Raw genomic sequence first — 22,314 nt, 5'->3', positions numbered from 1 at the left:
AATAAATCATTAATAAATTAATGTTTTTTTTATGCAAACGAGATGGACTGTGGTCTTCTCCTCTACAGGGAGGCGCTGCCAGCTGATATTAATCTAAAAATATCTGAAATGATGTTAAATTACAAGATCTTTAGAAGGCAAAAGACGAACGCATGACTAAAGCAGCACAGCTTGAAGTGGCAATCAACATCACCTTTATTATCATCTCTACCAGTTGTTTTCTTCCATCTTCAGCATGATCTTGGTTGAACGGTTCTGAAGAATAATTTATATCATCTTTAGTTGTCATGATTGAACAACTATGATGATCTCTAGTTATATTTCTATTGAATTTGATCATACATACTTATATTTTACAGCATTTTCTTCAATCTAAAAGATTTCCTGTGTTTGTTGCAATGGACTGAGACAAATAAATGACGTTGTCCAGAATGTATTGAGACCCTTATTCCAAACCCTCGTATCGTATGTATCAATGTGCAAGTTTTGTAACTATGGAAGACACTTTTATGGGTGTAAAATTGTGCAAGTAATTGTTAATAATCACCAAGTACAATAAGTTATACATAATATGCAATGAGGTTCATTACAATTTTAGGGTGCTTCATCCCTCAAAAAAAAAATAAATAAGAAATATATGCTTTCTCTTATTAGTTGGGGGAGGGAGAGTGGCGAACTCGTGGAAAAATAATTCTCGAGAAGGTCATTTTTGTCTCATAAAGCATCAACGGTAAGGGTCGCTGGGAATTTGTTTCTTAAAAAACAGTTCTGATTCTCTTAATTTTGGTAAACAAAAAGGATCATGTTGATAGGTAAGCGATTTTTTATATTCTTCAGGTGCTATAAAAGAAAAAAGAGATAGAGAAAGGTGGCACAGAAGAGTAGACATGATATACTGAACAAGTTCACATGAGCATATGTCAGTGCACTCTCTATTATCTATATAAATACAAATTGACTCTGCCCCACGTCAGTTTTCCTTTTATATATATATATATATATATACAAATTGACTCTCCCCCACGTCAGTTTTCCTTTATATATATATATATATATATATATATATATATATGTATATATATATATATAAACCTATGCATCTAATCAGGCCCGTTTATATGAGATTGAGAAAAAACACACTGATAATAAATCAAGCCGAACTCTCCTATTGGTTGCTTTAGAGTTTATAAATTATTTGAGGTAAATTGATCAGACTTTGCTTGGTTCGGGTATAGCACTGTCGTTATAGAGAGAGAGAGAGAGATTTTGCATTTAAATAAATTGGGCCACTAGTCATATATTATTCTCATGTCCTTACAATAATTTCAATTCCTGGGCTAGTCTGCAGCCCGAATCAGGGAACAAAGAGAGAGAGAGAGAGAGGTTTCATTTAATTAAAGTGGGCCATTAAACTTATATTCTCATGTTTTTACAATCATTGGACCTTGTGAAGTTTGTCCCACCCATATATATATATATATATATATATATATATATATATATATATATATATATATATATATATATATATATATATATATATATATATATATATATATATGTGCTGCAGGGGACCTGATCCTGCCTGTTTTATCCGGCATATATTCCACATGCCTGAGCCCAATTGACCAGCCACTGGCAGTTTAATTATTATTATTTTTTTCACTTTCACATAGTGTAAAGAGAGGTTAAGGAGAATATGTTTTAGTTAAATGTAATTTAATGACACTCTTTCTCTCTCTAACGATGGGGCATGGACATGGTTGGAGGATTCGGATCCATTGTGTTTAAACGGACCGGGTCCTCGTCAGTAACCACATGAAACGGTCGATCCGACTCACCAATCCATCTGACAACGAAGGAGGTGCGAATTGAACTTTTAGGGCGAGAATTAGAAAGGTCTGATTAATAAATGTCGTCCTTCTAGTTTGGAAACTTTCATACAAGCTTTGCTTGTTTGAGACCGTTAAATATCTACGAAATGCACCAATTTTTTTTCTTCATAAGTTTCATTGCCGACATTTCCTTGCTGGTGATGCCCATGTTATAAAAATAAATGCCCAAAAGAGATAGAGAGAGAAAGAGAGAGAGAGAATAATAAAATGAGAATGTAGAATCCAAATCCGATCAGATGTCATTTCTTAAATATAAATCCAAATCGATTTCTTAATTGGATTTTTTTTTTTTTATGTCTGACTTTTTCTAGAATGGTACGGGATCATATATCCTTCAAATCCAAGACATATTGACAAAACGAGGAGAAACGTTATTCTAATGTCAACCAAAATGTATTAAGAATAGTTGTTTTGATGGGCAAACCCTTCATTATTTTTTCTTTTCACAACTCTCTCGATTGGCAAGATGGGGCTAGGCAGAGCCCAATTACAAACGCTTGCAAAACTAGTCCACAGGTTTGTCCTTCCAAATTTTGATTTCCATTGTCAATCAACCCCTCCAAGCTTCCCACAATGCAATTCTGGCCTCTCTTGCTAGCAACGCATTTAACGTGCTGGTATTAGCCAGGTAATCTGCAATCGCCCTTCAGAAAAAACTGAAGTTGCCTTGCCCTTCTGCAAAATTCAAGCCGTTTGAGTTCTTCCGTAAGCCAGAATAGAAAATCAGCAAAATCAAGCCCGCCCCATCGACGGACGGATAGTGATTAGCCAAATTCACAAATGTTTTAGATACAAACACTAATTAATATGAACCAATGACAGAAAAGATACACGTTAACAAGGCTACAAAGGCCAAGCGAGGGCAACCAACAAGTTTTCATACCTGGGTCATTTGTACAAACAACCCGAGTGTACTTGAGAATAAAATTCAACTCTGCGAGTAACGCAGGTGAGCTTTCATTTCCAAGAGAGGTCATTCTTTTGTTTGGCAAGTACAACCATCCGACATGAACAAGCACCACTACCACCTCTCACATTCTCTCCATAGCAGCAGAGCTGATCTGCAGGACACCGGCTGGAGATGCAATTGCATCCACATGAATATCAGTTGGAGTTACAGGAATAGGATCATCAACTATCTGGATGGAGTATGCCAGTGCAACTGCAAAAAAAGAAAAATGTTAATTGTGCAATAATCCTAGAAAAACTTATTACAGCATACATTAGAGTAGTCAAGTACCAAGAAGAGGCTGCCGCCAGCCTTTCCTTGAAGCAAGCTCCATGTAATTTGCAAGAAAACAATCATAGTAGCTGCAGTGACAGATTACGAACATTAGTTGAAATAGTATAACATCACAAACATCATGCAAAATCCTCTGGTGAGACCACAGGGCAAAAGTAAGATTCATCAGCTCTTGATTGAAATAAACAGTTCAAGCAGAAGTTTTAGTCGTTAAAGTCTTCATATAAGCATTACCCTCCTCCACGTCCCAGCCGTCTTCCAGATCTATCAAAAGCATATCCTGCAAACAACATTAGCATATAATATCAGAATCTTGAATCCGAGTTAGAGATTCTGCTCCATGTACATTCACAAGAACCGCTCACCAGGTAATATGAAAAGGTCAACCGGGTGTTGGGCCTGCATAACTGTAAAATAGCAAACGGCAAAGCCTTAAACATTATCATTATATGTCAACGATTTTCAGAAAAAGAGAAACATCAAGCCAACCCAGAAATATGCTGCTTAAATGAGAGCCAAACCAAGACTAAAATATCTCAAGCTTGTTCCAACCAAAAACACATCACAAGCAATTCATCCATAATCAAGCCACAAAGTTCCACAAAAACTAGCAGTTCAGTCAACAAGGTGGAAAATCACCAAAAAAACATGGTACCCCTCTCTCTCCCTGACTCTCTCTATCTCTCTCTCACAGAAAGACAGACCAATGTGGATTAAGGTCTTTAATTCCTCATTTTCTCCAACTTTATTTTATGGTTTGACACAATGCAGACACGTCTGTTAATTTTTCTGATGTGGATATAGACTTTGAAAAGGGTTTATCAACACTAAGTAAGTCCTGCACATTTTATCACTTGTGAAAGAAGTTCCTGAAGAAGGATCCACAACTATATGGAAAGAATTGAAGCAAGAATAAATCATAGTCTTAAATGAGCTAATAAAGCACTTCTGCTATCTAAAATATGTTAAAAATTGAGCAATGCTCCAAATCAGTTAAGGGCAGTAATCAAGATCATTTTGTTTGAACAAAATTTCATAAATATGTATATATGCTCGTCTCTGGAACTTTTGAACACAATGGCATAATTACCATCCTGTCGCTCAATGCCAGAACTATCAATTGCTGATGGTTCCAAAATATTCATGGAATTTTCAATTAGATCTTCTCTATTTGTAATTTTCAGCATCCGCATAAAGCTTTTTTTGTTCTCCACACGTGGCACATATAGGCTCTTCTGCATATGAGAATTTTGATCTGCAAATAGAGTAAGATATCAAGTGGGCATACTGGTCATATACTATATGAAGCTCGATGCTTGCAATTACACTAAAGCAATATACACAACTGCTACATATCCAGGTGAACTTGTGTGCATTTTCACGAGTTTTTGTGTGTATATGCAGCCAAAAGTGCTAAGCAGGATCAAAGCAATGGGCCATCAAAAAGAACTAGACAAGAAAAGCAAGTAAGAACAAGTAGCATAAAAAAAAAAGAGTCGTACAATATACAATAACTATGTTAAAATATTCAAGCATCAAATGCATATAGATAATACGTATACTGGTAACTATACAATAGAAACAGAATATATGTATGTAACATATTCCAACAGTATATATAACAGCAAACAAATATACAATAATAATAACATAACAAAAATATATGACAACGACAGTAACACAATATATCCAGAGTAACAGTACATATGTTCCAAATATTATAACGGCACTAGTAAGGGCCACAAAGACCAAATCTTTTGTCTTCTATAACAAATTAGTAAATGACATGTTCACGCCACAAATCTGCAATCTATGTCACCAGGGTGCGGCAACCCTGGTGACGCACCCACGTCGCGTCGATGCGGGTGCGACCCAGATTCGCACCCAACCCGCACCCTATTGATCAATGTTATCACTGGCGTAGCGTATCGCGTATCGGTCGGGCCGACCGATACGCCGTATCGTAAACGTATTGTAAAATTAATTTTTTAATTTTTAAAAAATATTAAAAATCATAAAAATCATAAAAATTCCAAAAAAAAATCTGAAAAAACAAGTAAAAATCAGAAAAAATCAAGAAAAATGTATTTAAAGGAACATTCATCATTCATGTATATGATTATGAAGTATGAACTATGAAGTATGAATTATGAACTATGAACTATGAACAACACATTCCAAAATAAGAAATCAGACATTCAAAATAACATAAGCAGCTGAACAGAATTCGATTACATCACAATTCGTAAGTTCTAAAGTGAAAACATATAGTTATCAATCATGATTCATTCAATTCAAGTTTTGACAACAACAATCCTCGTCAATCGTCATTTCCATCATCATCTTCATGATCATCTTCATTTTCTTCATTAATTTCTTCTATCCCCTCTGTTGGAAATGGAATGTCACCAACATTCCATTGCTCTCCAGCCTCTCCTTCAATAATCTCTACTACTCCTTCAAGGTTCAAAAAATCAAGATCGTCCTCAAGGTCATCAAGTATTACAGATTGTTCTTCTTCAACCCAAGAATCTAATATATCAAAATGGTCAATGTTGATAGGATCATATTGAGTGTGATGCTTCCTCGTAGATCTTGTTTCTAATTGCCTAACAAGAGAACAAATTAACAAAATGTTAGAAATTAAAATATACATTAGAATTTGTTATTTTGCATAACAAATGTTTACCTTTGTCTCAACTTCATATTATAACGAACGTAAACAAGGTCATTCAACCTTTTATGTTCCAACCTATTCCTCTTCTTACTGTGGATGTGCTGAAATACACTCCAATTTCTTTCACATCCAGTTGCACTACATGTTTGGCTGAGGATTCTAATTGCAAGCTTCCTTAATTCTGGGCAATCAGGCACAAACCTTTCCCACCACAAATCTAATAACAGATGGAAAGTAAAAATGAGATAGAATAAATATATGAGAAGGTAGAAGCTAAACAACAAATAAAATAAACCAAAAAACATAAAGTCTCTTTTTCTAATACCTGGACGCATAGTTGACCTGCATCGAATTGTTGTGTCTCTCCCCATGCTACCAGAAGCGGTATCATATTTGTTGATCGACATATGGATAGCGTCGTGTTCTTTATAATCACTTACTAATACTTCAATACAATCCAACATGCCATACTCGACCTCTCTGTCCTTCTTAAAAGTGGGAAGATATCTAATAGCAGGATTTAGGTAGTAGGCTGCTGCATGAAGTGGACGATGAAGTTGTCCAGACCATCTTTCATCTATAATCTTCCATATAGGCATGTACAACTTCTTTTTTTTCCTTCATATTATCTCTAATGGCCTCCTTGGCTCTGTCCATAGACTCGTATAAATATCCAATAGAAGGCCTATCTTCACTATCAACTAATCTGAGGACTTTCACTAGAGGTACACAAATCTTCAATAAGTGCACACATGATTCCCAAAAGTCAGCATCGAAGATGGTATCCACAACTGTCATAGCCTTTCTTTTATAGGCATGTGGATATGCAGCCCAATCATCACTTGAAAACATCTGCCTGAGAGGAGTCCTTTGCTTGATTATACCCTGCACAGTCAAAACATTTGTAGCAAACCGTGTTTGTGCAGGTCGAATCAATTCAGCCCCATTTGTGAATTTCCTCATCAAATTCAAGACATAAGCATGATTATAAATAAACTTCGTGACTTCTTGGCATCTTTGAACTGTCAACTTCATATCATCTCTTTCACCAAGATCCTGAAAGCATAAGATTTACACAGTGAGCAGCACATGGACTCCAATAAAATGTCCTATATCGTACTGCTAACATTTCACCTGCAGCTTTATAATTTGCTGCATTATCAGTGATAAATTGCACGACATTTTCAGGCCCAACTTCTTGTATAACTTTATCAAAAAGCTCAAACAAAACATCAGCAGTCTTAGGAGTATCAAACAAATCAACAGATTTTAAGAACATAGTACCAAGGGGGCAATATACAAGGAAGTTTACCAATGTTCTGTTCTTGATGTCTGTCCACCCATCTGCCATTACACTGCATCCTATAGCTTTCCAGCTCAATTTCAATTCATCACAATATGCCTTGACATCTCTAACTACATTGTTGAGAATTTTACCTCGCAATTTATAAAAAGAGGGCATTTTATACCCTCGACCTACAGTATTAATCGCATCTGCTATAGCTTGAAAATGAAAAGAGTTTGCTGCATTGAAAGGAATGGATGCGTCATAGAACCACCTTCCTATGGTTTCATCTGCTGCTTCAACAATATCTTTTGAACACATGGCTGTACGAATCTCAAGCTGAGCACCAACAGCAGTATAATTGGGAAAAAAATTCTTGATCGAATCAGACATATTACTTGACTTCATAGTAGGTACTCTACCAACACCAGTACGACCCCCACTCCTGCCACGTCCTCGTAAACCTGTACTTGCACTTGCACCTTTTCTTTTTTTGGTTGCAGTTGAAGAACCACCTGTATGCATAATGTTTTTCCCTTTAGCTGTTCCCAAACTGACACCAACATGTTCTTCTTCAAGCTCAACGTCTTCACCTTCACTTTCTTCCTGTGCATGTGGGTCCCCATATCCTTCCTCTGCATCTTGCATTTCTTTTTCAATCCTATTTGCTTTCACTGCATTAAGAAGCTCCATACACTGGTGCTTTACATATGCTGGCAATGGGTTCTCTTGGGAGCCATTGCAAGCAGCCACATCGCTGTGTGTACCAGCTATATGGTTTTTAAAGCGAGAGATCCCTCCTGATATGATTTGCTTACAATAATTGCACTTAACTCTTAACCTATCTTTAGGATTCACCCTTGTACACCACTGCCATGCAGGATCCGACATTATATCTTCACAAAACAAGTAAAAACATACAAATAAATGCAGGAAATAAGAGAAATGAATGATTCAACGGCAAAAATGAGTTATTTCTTACCTTCTTGGTGTTAGAAACCAAAAAACCCTTTCTCCAAGCTTCCCACCGTCCCGAGACTCCCCACAACAAGAAATAAAGCGACTTCACCGGCAAATCTTCATGCAAATGGAGAAAATCTCTCCCTCCCACGTCTCTTGCAGTGTTTAGAAACAATAGAAGAAAGAGAGAGGAGCGTAGGTTTTAAAAAGAAGACGCAAAAAAGGGGCTGTCGTGCCCCTTTTCATTTTAACCTTGTATCGTGCGATACGGGTGATACGCATGCGATACGCACGCGTATCGTGCGATACGGGTGATACGCATGCGATACGCACGCGTATCGTGCGTGTAACTCGTATCGTATCATTTATGTTGATACGAACGATACGTATCGTACGATACGCGTCCGTACGATACGCGTCCGTATCGTACGATACATATAACATTGCTATTGATACTCCCCTGCGGGTGGCCATAGGGGCGGCGAACTCGAGAGTTAGGAGGCGGGGAGAATCCGAGAGGGCATCGTCGAGGGGGAGGCGGGGAGAATCCGAAAGGGCGTCGTAGAGGATGGCTGCCGGCAGCACCTTCAGGACTGACACAGCCTCTGACGAAGCAGCAGAAGAAGAGTGAGTAGTCAGTGAAGGGGAAGGGTGCACCTTACCCTTTGTCTTGCTGTACAGATTCTTCATCTCCAGTGGTCTCCGCTTCAATGGCGGCAGTGACTGCTGGCGCAACAGAAAGATAGATAGATAGAGAGAGAGAGAGAGAGAGAGAGAGAGAGAGAGAGAGGAGGGTCTCTATCCTGGAGTGGAGAAAGTGGAGCAGCTAGGGCATCATCGTCCTAGACTGAGCGTGGGGGAAGGTCATTTTTCCCTTTTTCCCCTTTTCTGCATATTTTTATAATAATTCTTCTTTCACTCATGGACGAACCTTATGATCTTAATTAAACAAGTAGGCTTCACTCCCTGAAATTTCCAGAAAACGACTATTTTTTGAACACATCTCAAACATGGGCCTCAAGTAAAAGTTCAACTTCCCAAAATATGCATATCCTTGCAGCCATATGGTCTGTTTCTTTACTGTTTAATCAATAAAACATTACGGCGCTATTTATTCTTCCTTTTAAATTGATTAAATTTGTGACCTAGACCGCTTTTTTTCATACAGGCAACACCAATATCCGTTTGTAAAGTATGACTTATAAAAGATTGTCAAATAACATAAATGGGTTAAACTCAACCAACTGCAATTCAATATAGACATATTAGTATGATCAAACTTGAGATACCATCGGTTCCGGTTACAACTGAGAGAGAAAGAGAGTGAAGTTAGTTTTTTTTACATAAATACCCTCACCGCACCGCCACACCTCAATTTTTTGAGATGTATCGCACCGACACCCACATCTGCACCCGCACCCCCTACGCACTGGTGACATAGTCTGCAATATCATTTTGATATTTGTTTATACAAATTCAAAATTGCCCTTATGTTTCATTACATGGCAGACATGTAAATAGTTTTTCTTTTTTTTTCTACGATTAATTATATTTATCTACATATTTATATAAAGATAATGTTAAAAAATAAATATCTCTTTCTCTCTCCACCTTAATGAGATGTAGTGAAAGATTAATCTAATGACAATTAGGTAATAAGTATTACCTTGTTCTTGTCGTTTTCTTGTTGCGTTTTTCCAAACAAAATGTGTTTTTTTGTGACAATGGTCTCAGTTTAGATATTACCTTGTTCTTGTTGATAATTATTTTAGAGTGCCTTTGGTTTTCTTGTTAAAAGAAAAGTAAGAAGTCATTTGCATTCTCAAAACATTCATTCTTGAAATAAAAACTCAACTTTGTTTTATAATTAAATGTGTTTGCATTGACAATGTTTTGGAGTTTAAATCTCTCCAATTATTATACTTCTACAAAGATAATGATATTTATTCTCAATTTACATGTGCTCTCAATTTAGAGGTGCATATATATATATATATGATGTATGTATATAACAACCCGACCCACTCCTGGGCTCGAGCCCCTGGTTCGGCGGATCCCAACCCGCTCCCTAGCAGTTTCGGCTCCAACTTCAAAAAGACTAGGAATCAGGACAATCATCTCATTAAAGCCTCCCTTTATAAGTCCTTGAAGATCCCTCACAATCTTCGATATGGGACTAAACTTCGGGGGTGTTACAATCCACCCCCTTAAGGCACACGTGTCCGCGCGTATGGGACCCCAGGTCCGAGTGTTGAACCGGCTCTGATACCACTATAACAACCCGACCCACTCTCGGGCTCGGGCCCCTGGTTCGACGGATCCCAACCCACCCCCTAGCAGTTTCGGTTCCAACATTAAAAAGGCTAGGAACCAGGACAATCATCTCATTAAAGCCTCCCTTTATAAGTCCTTGAAGATCCCTCACAATCTTCGATACGGGACTAAACTTCAGGGGTGTTACAATGTATGTATATATATATATATATATATATATATATATATATATATAAAGTGATATGTGAATTAGGGTGCACAAGTAGTCAAGCTAAATCTCAACTTGACTCAAGCTCCACTTATTTATTAGAAAAGACTAGTTCCAACTAAAAATTAAAGTTGCCTTCTTTAACATGTCGAACTCGGGCACATAATCAGTTCAGATAGTTTTTGCTTTTAGTCAATCTACAAATTTCATGTACAATATATGTATACATTAAGGTTATATTTATGAAATTTCTTGGCTACTGCTTTTAGTTCAGATAGTTTTTGTATTTGCTCAATCTACAAATTTCATGTACAATATATGTATACATTAAGGTTAAAATATTTATGAAATTCCTTGGCTACTGCTTTTCAAATATTTACAGAAACATATGTTCATAAAATGAGTTGACTCCTATAAGACCAATCATGTAGATCACATCTGTGATGTTACTCCAGAAAAGTGGATAACTATGGCATATACATCAGTTGTCATATTAAATTTAATGGAAGTCAGATAATATTTATCAGACAGTGTTATGAGATTAAAGGGAACTGAATTACAAAAATCAAACCCTACTAAGATAGCAACCACGTGGGAATCCTTATGAGGATGTATCAATGCTTACCAGCATAAGATGAGAGAACTTCGGATATAATTTGTGATGTGTCAACTTCAAATAAACTTGCACAGCTTATATATGCGCACAAACTAGTAGAAGATTTAAACCATGGGGAGTCCAATACTATCTTCTGGATAGCACAATCTGCAATGATATGATTGAGTTTAATTACAGAAAGCACAACTAATGTCTAATAAACTATTAGAAAAGACCATGAGATCTCATTTAGAATATCAATTAAAGTAAAGAGTCAAGGTACACAGAAAGTGTGATCATATTTAAGCACAACAATTACACCAAAAAGAGTGATGTGTTACATAGGTGCAGGGTTCAGTTGCAGATGTGACAAGAGTATACTTAGATGGACGAGCACAAACACGCACATACAAGGGAAACCAGATCCTACAGCCCTGGCTATTGTGCTTATCTCCCTTTTCACGTGATATTCTCTTTCTAATGTTTAATGAAGAGAGAAAAGGGCATAGTGGTAAAAGTTGTAATAGTTGTAATACACCAATTTCATTCTCAGGAAGGCCTTCTCTGAGAGTTTTTCTCTTTCACTATGACATTGTCAGAAAAATATCTGGGAAACATCAAAAGATTTAAAACTCAAAAGATATGCCCAAAAGAACAAAATTATGAGAATATAAGTTACATAAATGATAGATGTTTATGTAAAAGAAGTTTACACGCACATATATAAAAGAATTACATGTAATTGAGTCACAATAATAGAGTATCTACAGCATCTATGTTTGCTACACCCACATTGCATCGATGCAGCTGCAGCAGCCCAAGTGCCATATAGTGGTTTCAGATATAAAAATTCAAATACTTGGGTAACAGAGATATTATCTTCCATGCAGTTTCTTTAGATGTGTACACCTCAGTGCAGGAGGTGAGCCCTTTTGAATCAAGATCCACCTCCAAAGCCCCGACATGCTAAGGTGAAGCACACAGATTGAGAAAGCATATTCATGCAGTAAGATGCACATTTCTTTTCACAGCTGGCTCAAAAGGAAAGTATGCACCTTTAGACTTTTTTGTTTCAAGTCCAACGGGTACCACCCAAACAAAAGAACAAGAAAGTGAGACAGGAACCCTCGTTCTCTTCTTTAACTGTTTCGCAAGTTGTGAAACTGAAACAGTCCAGAGAAAATAAAAACAAAAGAAATGAAAAAGAAGAAAAAACAGAAACAGGGGGTGAAAATGGCATCCTACTACTGCTGCCAGTGGTCACTACCTTTGATATTCTCCACTCAATGACAGTAAAAGAGAAAGCTCAAGTGACAAAAAGACAAAGGAGACAAGAAGGAGGAAGACAGAGAGAGCCTCAAAAAACTAGGTAAGCATCTGATCCTGCTAGGAATTCTTTTGCAATTTTTACATTCTTTAAAAAAATCTCAAAAATTTGTAAATGAGAAATATAGATAATTAAATTTTACATAATATTCTAATATAGAATAATAAAAAAAGGTGCTTTTTTGCAAATGTATGGCACTGATCAAGGTCAATTTCGTTATATCTAGGATTGGAGTTTACCAAGAGAACAGGTTTCATCACATACATATTTATAAGAGTTCTTTCTAACATGATATCACAAGCTTTATAGAAAATACAAACATGTATGTCATAGTGCACATGCGTATATTGATACATTGTACATTTGTTACTGCCTTTAATCTTTTTCTTGATCAACTTGATTTATCTTCCAGAAAGGTATAATGTGCTGAAAATGGTGTGTTATCATGTTTGTGGAAGGTTCTTCTGGGACTAGGTTGTTGCTTGTTGTGTACATTTGTATTGTTCAATTTCCTAGTTTTATGGATTTCAGATAACCTCATAACATGTAACAACAAGCTCTAATTGTGTTTTCAGTTATTTGGACAATTCATGAGCAAGGCCTTACCAATTTTCTCCAATTTATAATAAGGGAATGATGGACTACAGGTCAAGTGAAATTGGTGTTCTTAGTATTTGGGGGTAATTTTCATGCTTTTTCATATTATATTGGCTTAGATATGTGTACTTCAGTTATCCGTTGATTTTTTTATTTTTATTTTTATTTTTTGTTTACGTTACATGCATTTAATTCATTTGGTCATGAAGCTTATGCAGCTATTCTCCAACGTGTTGAAGCCGATCTCTTGCTTCATAAGTACCCAAATGCTTCACCATGCCTCAATGTGTCCGACATCGATGTTTCCATCAAGAAGCAGCATTGCTTTCCAGTATTTATTTCCCTCATTCCTTCTTGAAAATGATTAAGAACCATAAGCTCAGTCTTTTTTATATTTCTTAGAGATAAAGCACTTTCTATATTTTTGACATCATAGGAAGCAGGGCCCAATGCCTGTTAAACGTGAAAATTGTCACCCTTCTACCTCCGTATTCTTTTGTAACATTCTTTCACTTTGATCTATGATTTAACACATCATTCTCCTTTCTCATTTCTAATTTGCCCAAGAAAGGAATTTTACTTTTCACTCCATCTTACTTATTGCTCGTTTTCTGCACTACATTACATTTTCTAGGAGCAATCTTCACCAATTCCTGACAACACTAATAACCATGCAATTTTTTTTTTAGAAATAGTTAACCTTTACCAGGAAAGATACACAACAACTTGGGCATGCTACTAAACAATAACAATAGGTACTTTGTTAACTAAACGAGCACCCAGATTTTTTTAATCTTGCTTTCCTTAACGACTCAACTTCACATGAATCATGTTTGTGAATGATGAAGCATAAAGTAAACACAGGCTGAAACAATTAATAAGTATCATAAAAGTGCATATCACAGGAGTATCCAAAGAGGAAAAAAGCATTTGCATCATGTCCTTGAAAAATAGTGAACAAATGAGGACAATCAGCTAACCACATACCATTAATCCTTAGCCAAGTATCCTCCATTTTCGATTTCCAAAATGTGCATTGATTCTTGGATGTGGAATAGTTTTATGAAAATTACAGAAAGGATTTTGTGGTATTAAATACCAAACAGACATAAATTAGCCCAAAGAAGAAGATATCCTAGTTTTGATAAGTAAAACTGAATCTCATCACACTAATGGACGTTGAGTTGCTCATGTATGTGTCATGCTGGTCACAATTCCTGCATTATTATCTGATCAACCTTGCAAAGGTAGTAAAGTAAACTGCTAAGCTAACAAAAAATTGTCAGAAATGATTTCCTCCATTATTATCTTTTGTAAAAGCACTCAACTGCTAAGCTAACAAAAAATTATCAGAATGTCCATGACATCCATCAACATTTTCTAACAATAAGATTAATCAGATGTATTTGTGATCATCCAGGACATGACCATGCAAAGGGAAAAGAAACATCATAAATAAATAAACACAATGGAATCACCATCTAACATTTCCGATATTTTTCCAACCAGTTGAAAATCAAAATTTATTTCACTATTTACTTTCCATCCTTTCAGAGATAAAAATATATTTTCCAGTTTGTATATGCATGTGCTTAGAAAATGGTAGAAAGAACATGAAAAGGAAGGAGAATGCAAGAACAAGATACTTAGATATAAAATGATGGCAGGAATCATATGATAGTTCTCATACAGATGGGAGAAAAAACTAATCCACAAGCTTAATATGAATGACGACATTATACTTCAATTAAAACATCAATTTGCATATAGATTATAACAAAATTTGTCCAAATTGAATCAACCATGAAAACAAGAAAATAATACTAAAGCCTAACCTTCTTCATGTCTTAATGAAGGGTTCATAGCCCTCAACTGCCTTCTCAATTTGGACCGAATACTGCGTTTCTGTTGGAAAAGATCATCTGCATTGATGTTCACCTTTTCTTGTTGGTATCCTGATTCTGTTGGTTGTGTTTTGATGGAAATCATTGCCTTGTTCATTTTCAAGGAGAGAATGCAACCGCGGTAACAAGTAGGGAAAGATAAACGGGAAGCAGCTAGCAATGATAATCCTGCCACCGACATCTCATTAGTTCATAAACTTGATATTAGTACTTGTATGCCACCCGTGAGATACATGCTGGCCAAGGTGACTAAGCCAATGTAGAATTTAGTGCTGAAAACCTACAAAATAACCAAATACAACAAAGAAAGAAAAATAAAAAATCATAGCTCCAACTACATGCACCCATGTCAGGACAACTTAGAAAATATCATAATAAATTATTACAGAGAAACAACTGTGAATTTTCAATGAGAAAAAATATCCAAGGACAACTTGGAAAGATTACAAAAAAATCGATTGATCTGAACTTCTACTGTGAAAATCACTTACAAAGACAAATTAATTGAGGGGAACTTCTAAGGCAAAATTCACTTACGCAATTACCAACAGAAAGACAAACTAATTATCTGAACAAATAAACCAGCCGCTACAGAACTCCCAACTCTGTTGATGATGTTGTCTAAGAGAACACCGATTTAAAAAAAAAAAAAAATCCACTGAGACCAACTTAGATGATATGCTTGCTTATGGCTCCACCCAGTGTCTTAATGACATCACTAATTCCTAAGTAAGGCCATGAAGATAGAAATCGTCTGAAACAATGTTCTAAGCCTGCAACTTATAATTTCAAAATGTTTTAAGCCCTCGTTGCTATAGCAAACGAACCTGCATGCAGATAATATTCCACTCATGAGAAGGACAACATTTATTTAAGGAGGACAGGCTTATTCTACAATCTTCTGGGGCATAAATATTCTGTATCGTTGTGTGCGTGTGAGAGAAAGGGAGACAGAAAAGGGCAAAATTGATATGTAAAAGCACACAAGATGCTACTGTATTACGTCATAGAAGACTGAATCACAAAAAAGTTAGAATCCGGGGATGAGGGATTCTGCGACGCCAGGCCACGATCATCAGCCCGAATATAAGACCCAAGTTACTCTTTTATATGTGTGAAATCAAACGGCTAAAAACACGATGAAGTGATCAACAGGAAAAACAGAGACCTTCGTGTCGGGGGAAGGATGGAAAAGCAGCCGTAGATGGCAGTGGGAGGAGAGAGTACAGAGAAGAGAGAGAGAGGAAGGCCGCGAGATAGAAGGGGGTGACAACTGGCCGAGGCCGAGGGTCGGGTTTTCATTCCGGAATGACCGGAATGAAACTGCTGTGATAGTCGGATGCATTTTTTAGAAAAACGGAAATGAAAATGCCACAATTCCTAACACCACATAAATCTAAATCATACAAAAAAAATTGGAAAAATTCACCTACCCGTTTGATGGCTGGAAATCTGGAATTGAAAATATATCTCCACAAATATATTTCTTGGAAAAATGGAATGAGAAAAATATTCATGATTCCCATTTTGATGTGTGTGTGATGATTGAAAAATAAATTTTTGGAAATTTATTTCTTAGTTTGATGAAAAAGAAATATATTTCCAGGTTTAATGGGATGCATCTGGTTCTTGGTGTTCATTTGCCTCATTGAATCCGTTTAGCTTCTTCCTTGATTTTTCCATTTTAGTTTGCCTACCAATTCCAGCCCACTTTCTACGTCATCTGTGGTTCAATCTCCAATTGACTACCAGCATGTCGTACTTCGTGTTTCCTGCTTCTGAAATTTTCAGCATGTACATTTCCATATTTCAATTCTATATTGCTCAGTGGTTTTGTTCCCAGTCTAACAACTTTGAAATAGATGCAAGAAGCCCAATGAATGCCACCACTTTGTGGTCAATAATCACAATATGTCCAACAACAAAATTCAAACATTAGCTACAACTGCAGATGCTTTCAGCATCCTCAGCGAGCAGCATGTAACCTCAAAAGGTGAGGGCTGACATGCATCAGATTTGGAGACATGGCCACATACATTTGACAAAATGTCAAGCCATTGTTTGAACTAAACAACCAACATCTCCCATTACAGCTGCCAATGATCCAAGCAGTTCATGTATGCGTTCAATCTGTGCTACAGATCTGTCATCATAAAAAAACACATTTGCTTTTGCATTTATCTCAATCCAACTGCAACCTGGCTGCTTCTTTGCTCCCTGTTTCCTCATTAGGGTTCTAATGCTTGCAGCATCTCATCACATTCCTCTTGCTGCATACATATTTGAAACCAGTACATGTACTCCATCTATAGGCTGCAAATTCATGACTTTTCTGGAAGCAATTTCTCCCAGATTCAGATTCCCATAAATTCTACATGCACTGAGCAGGGTTTCCCATTCAGTGGTTAAAAGATCATCAGGAATTTCCCTTATAAATTTCACAGCCTCATTGAGGTGACCAGATCGATCAAGAAGGTCAACCATACAGGCATATAGCATTCCATGCAACTAAATCCCTCTTCAACATCCGGTCAAAAACTAATGCAGCATCACACAGAATACCACATCTTGAATACATGGTAATTAGTGAACTCAAAACCAACTGTAAAAGTGCCTTGAACAGCTAAAGAAATATCGTTCCTCTTAGCTTATTTCAAAACCACAACTATGTTGGCGGTCAGACGCTAAACAGGAAACCACGTATCGCTTCCTAACTATCACATTGGTGGTGAAGAAGAAGCCTGTTTGATGGATTATAGAAATCCTAATACATTATAGCATCCTCATTGCTTCAAACTCTCCTCTGGCAATATGGCTCGAACAGAACAGGTACCCAACAGAGTAAAAGACCAACTCATCAATTGATAAGAAATGCGAATTTCACTCGGAATTAGGCATTATCAATTGATAATAAATGGGAATTTCACTAGGAATTAGACAATACTAATCCTATGACCAATCCCACTAGACTGCCGTAAATACAAAAATCCTCCAAGCAGAACAATCGAAGAAAATTTTCGACTAGGTGAGGTATGAGCCAAAACCACTCACCAGTCCATGACCCCAACTTCATCTTCGTACAAAGGCAACTTGGAGGATAAGAAGACGATGCAAAGGAGGGTGGAGAAGAAAACCTAGATCGAGGTCGCCATCGCTTTTCTTTGGGATTTCGATCTCTGCAACAAAATAGAACCAAACCCAAGTAGGGATTAAGATCTGAGAAGTGCAGAAAACAGATGACCTACAAGGGAAAAACGTGTTTTTAACCTGTTCTTTTAAAAAAAAAATCTTTATTTTATTCTGGTTTTTTTTATTTTTAGTTATCAGATCTTCGGTTTCATGTTCTCTTTTTTGATTTTTTTTCTTTTGAATTTTTCTAAAACTTACCGAATTTTCCCAAAATGTTATTGAGAAAAACAACTCTACTATATGAATGAAAAGTTGAGTGCTTGTTTGTCAAAATCCAAGGAAGCCTTTGGATATCATCCTTCTCTTACCCAGTTTTGCAAAAACTAAGTTTTATGAAACCAAGTTTATTTAATGAGTTATAGAAACCTTGTTTTTTTTGTTGGGGTGACATATCCAAAGCTTGGTTTTTAAATAAAACATAAAGGGAACCAGGTTTTTCTCCCCCTTTCACAAAACTAGGTTTCGTTAAAACTGGGTGTTCTTGGAACCCAGTTTTAATGGCACCCAGACACTTCAAAAACTTGGTTTTGGAGGCAAACATAGGTTTTCCCTCCAAAAACTGATTTTGAAGTGTCACTCAAATACCTTCTAAGATTTATTAGGCGGTCATTTGTTAGGTGGTGTTTAGTAAATTTTGTTAACTCATATGTGACGACGAACATATTCAGTCAACTTGTGGGCTTTCGGCCAAAACCATGAGTTTGAGTTTTTGGATGGACACAGTTTTTTGAACTTACGTGTTTCTCCTCCTCTCGTAGCCACAAGGAATCAAGGGCATTTTCAATCTACTTATGGGCTTCCCACCAGAATCATGAGTTTTGGATAAGCATAATTTTTGAAATTGGGTGATTGGGGTTCTCTCTCTTGCGTATTTCAATTGTCCTCCTCTGTTGTGAAATTAAGCGCATGATGGTATTCGATCCCCTTAAGTCATTGGCCTTCATCAGTGCCCTTCAAATATACACTTAATTTCACCATTTTTTCAAAAGAATTGTGCTTCCCAATCGCCACTGCTACTCCTTGATTCGTGATCACTTTTTAAAGGCTGGCCTGCATGACAGAACGACCATTAAGAAGTTCATTTGTGACATGTCCACTTGATTTGGGAGCGGATATAAGGCTTCCAAGTCGTTCAAGCATATTAAAAAAGTTTGAATTTAAGTTTTTCAAGTTGAAGCATATCAAAAGTACTGCATGTTTTGACATAAATAGGCAACAGTGTGATATATAAATTTCACCTCTTACATTCACTCCATCCCTCTTTGGGAGAGAATCTCTGTGACTTGTGTAGGAGTTTTGATTGAAAGAGTCAAGCACCTCATATTCAATGCACTAGACTGCTTCTAGCATACCTCCGGGCGTGTTTGGTGACAAGAACACTAACACATTAATATTCCACATCTTTGAGGCATGTTTGTGGAATATTGTTTGAGTGTTCCTATTGTCAAATGTCTCCTTTATTTTTCGTTTTTCACTTCTTTTTCCAATGAAGGTGAGTCTTATTTACAAAATCAAAATGTTTCATATAGTGTTCTTGTTATATGACAAGTGCAAGTCATTGCAATGTAATGGTAAATTGTTAAAATGTGATGTGTAAGTCATATGTGATAATGCATCCTTGGCAATAATCTACCAATATTTATATGACATAGTTGACAAGTCACTTCAAGGAATGAAATGGCAATATATGCGCTCATTGCAAGCTAACCATAATTGTACCTTCAACCAAGTCACTGGGCTTAAGTCTTCAATCATAGATGTATAGACTCCCCAAATTTCCTTCTTTTTTAATGACTATTTGTTGCCATTCTTCTCTTTGTTCTTCTTTCCAGGTCTCCTTTGGATGCTCATGGATGTGAACCACTTTTATAACGACACATGCATGCCTGCTTCCATAGCAAGGCTTCTGAGATACCGCTGACTGCATTTTAGACAATTATCCTCTTGTTCACCTAGTGAATTCATGCTTCTTAAATCTATTGTCAGGCTTCATTTTATGTATATCCTCTTGAATTGTCATGTCCTAGTCATTATCTTGTTTGCATCATGTTTTTTACTAACCAGTAAGCAAGATTCCAAAATTCATCAAGCTATAGTGGCCATATCAATAGCATCTTCCAATGTTGTGCACAAAGTTTCACGCGGAGAGAGAAGCTCTGCGAACGAAGGTCGCGTGGAAAAGGGGTCTCAACTGCAAACCCCCGGCATTCGTCAAAGAGATGGAAATGAGGGGGCAGGAGGACTTGGCGGTCGAGGTCGAGGCATGGTCGACGTCGTGTGGTGAGAAGCTCTGCGCACAGAGGCGTTGTGGAAAAGGAGGGACCCAAATGGAAACCTTCAGCGTTTGCAGGGGGAATGGAGATGAGTGGGTAGATGGACCTGGATGATCGGGTCAATTTCCCTGAGTTGGGGAAATCTGTTGGTACCACCGACACAGATGGAGATATGTGCGAGCAAGATCACTGGAACATAATGGAGGTAGATTGGGGTAAGGCTCCAATGGTGCGGCTGAATGAGGAACAGACTCAGCAAGGTAGTGGTGGTGTTGATGCCACCCCCCACAGGTGCGGGTTACAAGGATGGGCTAGTGTCGTTGCTGGCAGCCAGGAGACGGAGCTTAATGACTATCCGGCAGTGACTGTAGACAGGTCTGGAGATGAACCTATGGTGGTGTTCCCTATTGAAGCATACTAGAAAATGGAGGACACATACCGGTTTGCAGCTGTGGCTAGATTCTATGGAAGACGATCGAGCACAAGCATGGTCTATCGGTATGTATTTCAGACCTTACATAAGCTTTGGGAACGTTGCGTGTCCAAAGTTTTCTGTCATTAGGAATGGGCGTTTCTTGGTACAGTTGAGTTTTGAGGAAGAGATCATGAAGGTCCTGCACAAAAAATGGGTTGTTGGGGGTAGTTTTCTTATTTCTAGTCGGTGGAAGCCAGGAACTGAGTTACGTTTGCATGAGGAGGAATCTACTCCTCTGTGGATTCGTCTGCCTCAACTTTCAATTCTGTTTTGGAACTCTTACAGTTTTAAAGCCATAGCACAGGGTCTGGGTGCATCCTTTGTTAGAGTAGATGAATGTACTTTGAATATGGATAAAACTGGTTTTGCGAGATTGTGTATTGAAGTCGTGTGCCCAAAATCAAGCTAGAAGTAACGGAATCCAAGCTAGTACAAGACGTGCTCTATGAATCTAAAATTAAATTCTATCGTGTGTGTGGCACAACCTCACACTATGAGGATGTGTGTAAGAATAGAGGGACAGCCTCATACCCAACTGCAGAGGAGCAGGTATAGAAAAATGTATTAGTGCCTAAAAAAACTAGAGGTGGTTTTCAAAGAAGTGACCCTGGCAATCAAGGACTTTATGCTAACTAATGTGCAACTTTTAGTAATCAATTACATGAAGTAGAAGGGAATGGCACTCAACGTAATCGTGATATGGGTACTAATCCACCTTGTAGTGGCAGAGATGGGGGTGCCTCCACTAGTGAGCAGAAGGAGGTGACGAACGCTGGAGTTAATGAATGCAAGATGTATAATAAAAGAGGGATGAAGGGGAAAAAAACTCTACATTTGGGAAGGGAGAGGGAAACAAGACTGAGAGCATTGAAAACTAGACGCCTAATCCCTTTTTTAGTATTAAAAAGCTGGTAGGTAACAGCGCTGGTGATCAGGTTGGCCCGTCGAGGTTAGATTCACAGTTGGGTCCAAGGATTCCACGTTAGTCAAAGGGAAGGATGGTGATTTGTCTAAGCAAGGAAGGCCTGAACAAGCTTCAGCTGTTGCAGAGAGAGAAGGGGAGACAATTGAAGATAGGCAAAGGGGGACCCAAAAGTCTACTAGGTTTGCTAGCAAGGGGAAGAAAGGTCAGCCTCCTGAAACACTTTTTAACTTGGAAGAGGCCCTTACAGATAGATGTAATGGCTCCAAGAAAAGGAAAAAGGTGAATGATAATATGAACCCCGCCATTATGGAACTCCCTCAAGACGAAGGTAATGCATGGAATGGGAATGACATGGTCCTCGTGACTGATGGTATTGCTAGAGAGGTTCTGATACCTCATACCCATGAAAATCTTTAGTTGGAATATCAGAGGCCATGCTAAGAGGCCTGCGCAACATGAATTGAGTCTTATCTTTAAAAAGTTCAAA

The 22,314-nt window shown here is 37.4% G+C and overlaps 2 protein-coding genes across 7 annotated transcripts; both read right to left on the bottom strand.

Moving 5' to 3' along the window:
• Positions 1-2,111: 2,111 nt before the first annotated feature.
• On the bottom strand, positions 2,112-18,209 carry LOC116251058 (5-formyltetrahydrofolate cyclo-ligase, mitochondrial-like). 5 transcript variants are annotated; one of them, XR_004171575.2, is made up of 9 exons: positions 18,017-18,209; positions 14,897-15,133; positions 11,168-11,305; positions 4,229-4,393; positions 3,504-3,545; positions 3,373-3,418; positions 3,136-3,206; positions 2,779-3,057; positions 2,112-2,570 (listed from the first exon to the last, which is right to left on the bottom strand). XR_004171575.2 is itself a non-coding variant. In XM_031625120.2 (8 exons), exons 1-8 carry the CDS (start codon positions 18,036-18,038, stop codon positions 2,927-2,929), a joined length of 852 nt encoding a protein of 283 aa, XP_031480980.1. In that variant the 5' UTR covers positions 18,039-18,209; the 3' UTR covers positions 2,614-2,926. The 5 variants fall into 5 exon arrangements, 4 of the variants coding, with proteins under 4 accessions (XP_031480980.1, XP_031480985.1, XP_031480984.1 ...); XM_031625120.2 differs by lacking the exon at positions 2,112-2,570 and having other exon boundaries at positions 2,614-3,057; XM_031625125.2 differs by lacking the exon at positions 2,112-2,570 and having other exon boundaries at positions 2,614-3,057; positions 18,100-18,209.
• On the bottom strand, positions 4,400-8,335 carry LOC126409934 (uncharacterized). Of its 2 annotated transcripts, none has more exons than XR_007572885.1 (3): positions 6,141-8,335; positions 5,828-6,032; positions 4,400-5,747 (listed from the first exon to the last, which is right to left on the bottom strand). XR_007572885.1 is itself a non-coding variant. In XM_050076954.1 (3 exons), exons 1-3 carry the CDS (start codon positions 6,412-6,414, stop codon positions 5,459-5,461), a joined length of 768 nt encoding a protein of 255 aa, XP_049932911.1. In that variant the 5' UTR covers positions 6,415-8,334; the 3' UTR covers positions 4,400-5,458. The 2 variants fall into 2 exon arrangements, 1 of the variants encoding a protein (XP_049932911.1); XM_050076954.1 differs by having other exon boundaries at positions 6,141-8,334.
• Positions 18,210-22,314: the final 4,105 nt, after the last annotated feature.

The sequence above is a fragment of the Nymphaea colorata genome, chromosome 3 (genome assembly GCF_008831285.2).
Source record: "Nymphaea colorata isolate Beijing-Zhang1983 chromosome 3, ASM883128v2, whole genome shotgun sequence".
NCBI classification, from domain to species: Eukaryota; Viridiplantae; Streptophyta; class Magnoliopsida; order Nymphaeales; family Nymphaeaceae; genus Nymphaea; species Nymphaea colorata.
This window is presented reverse-complemented; position numbering and strand designations above follow the sequence as displayed.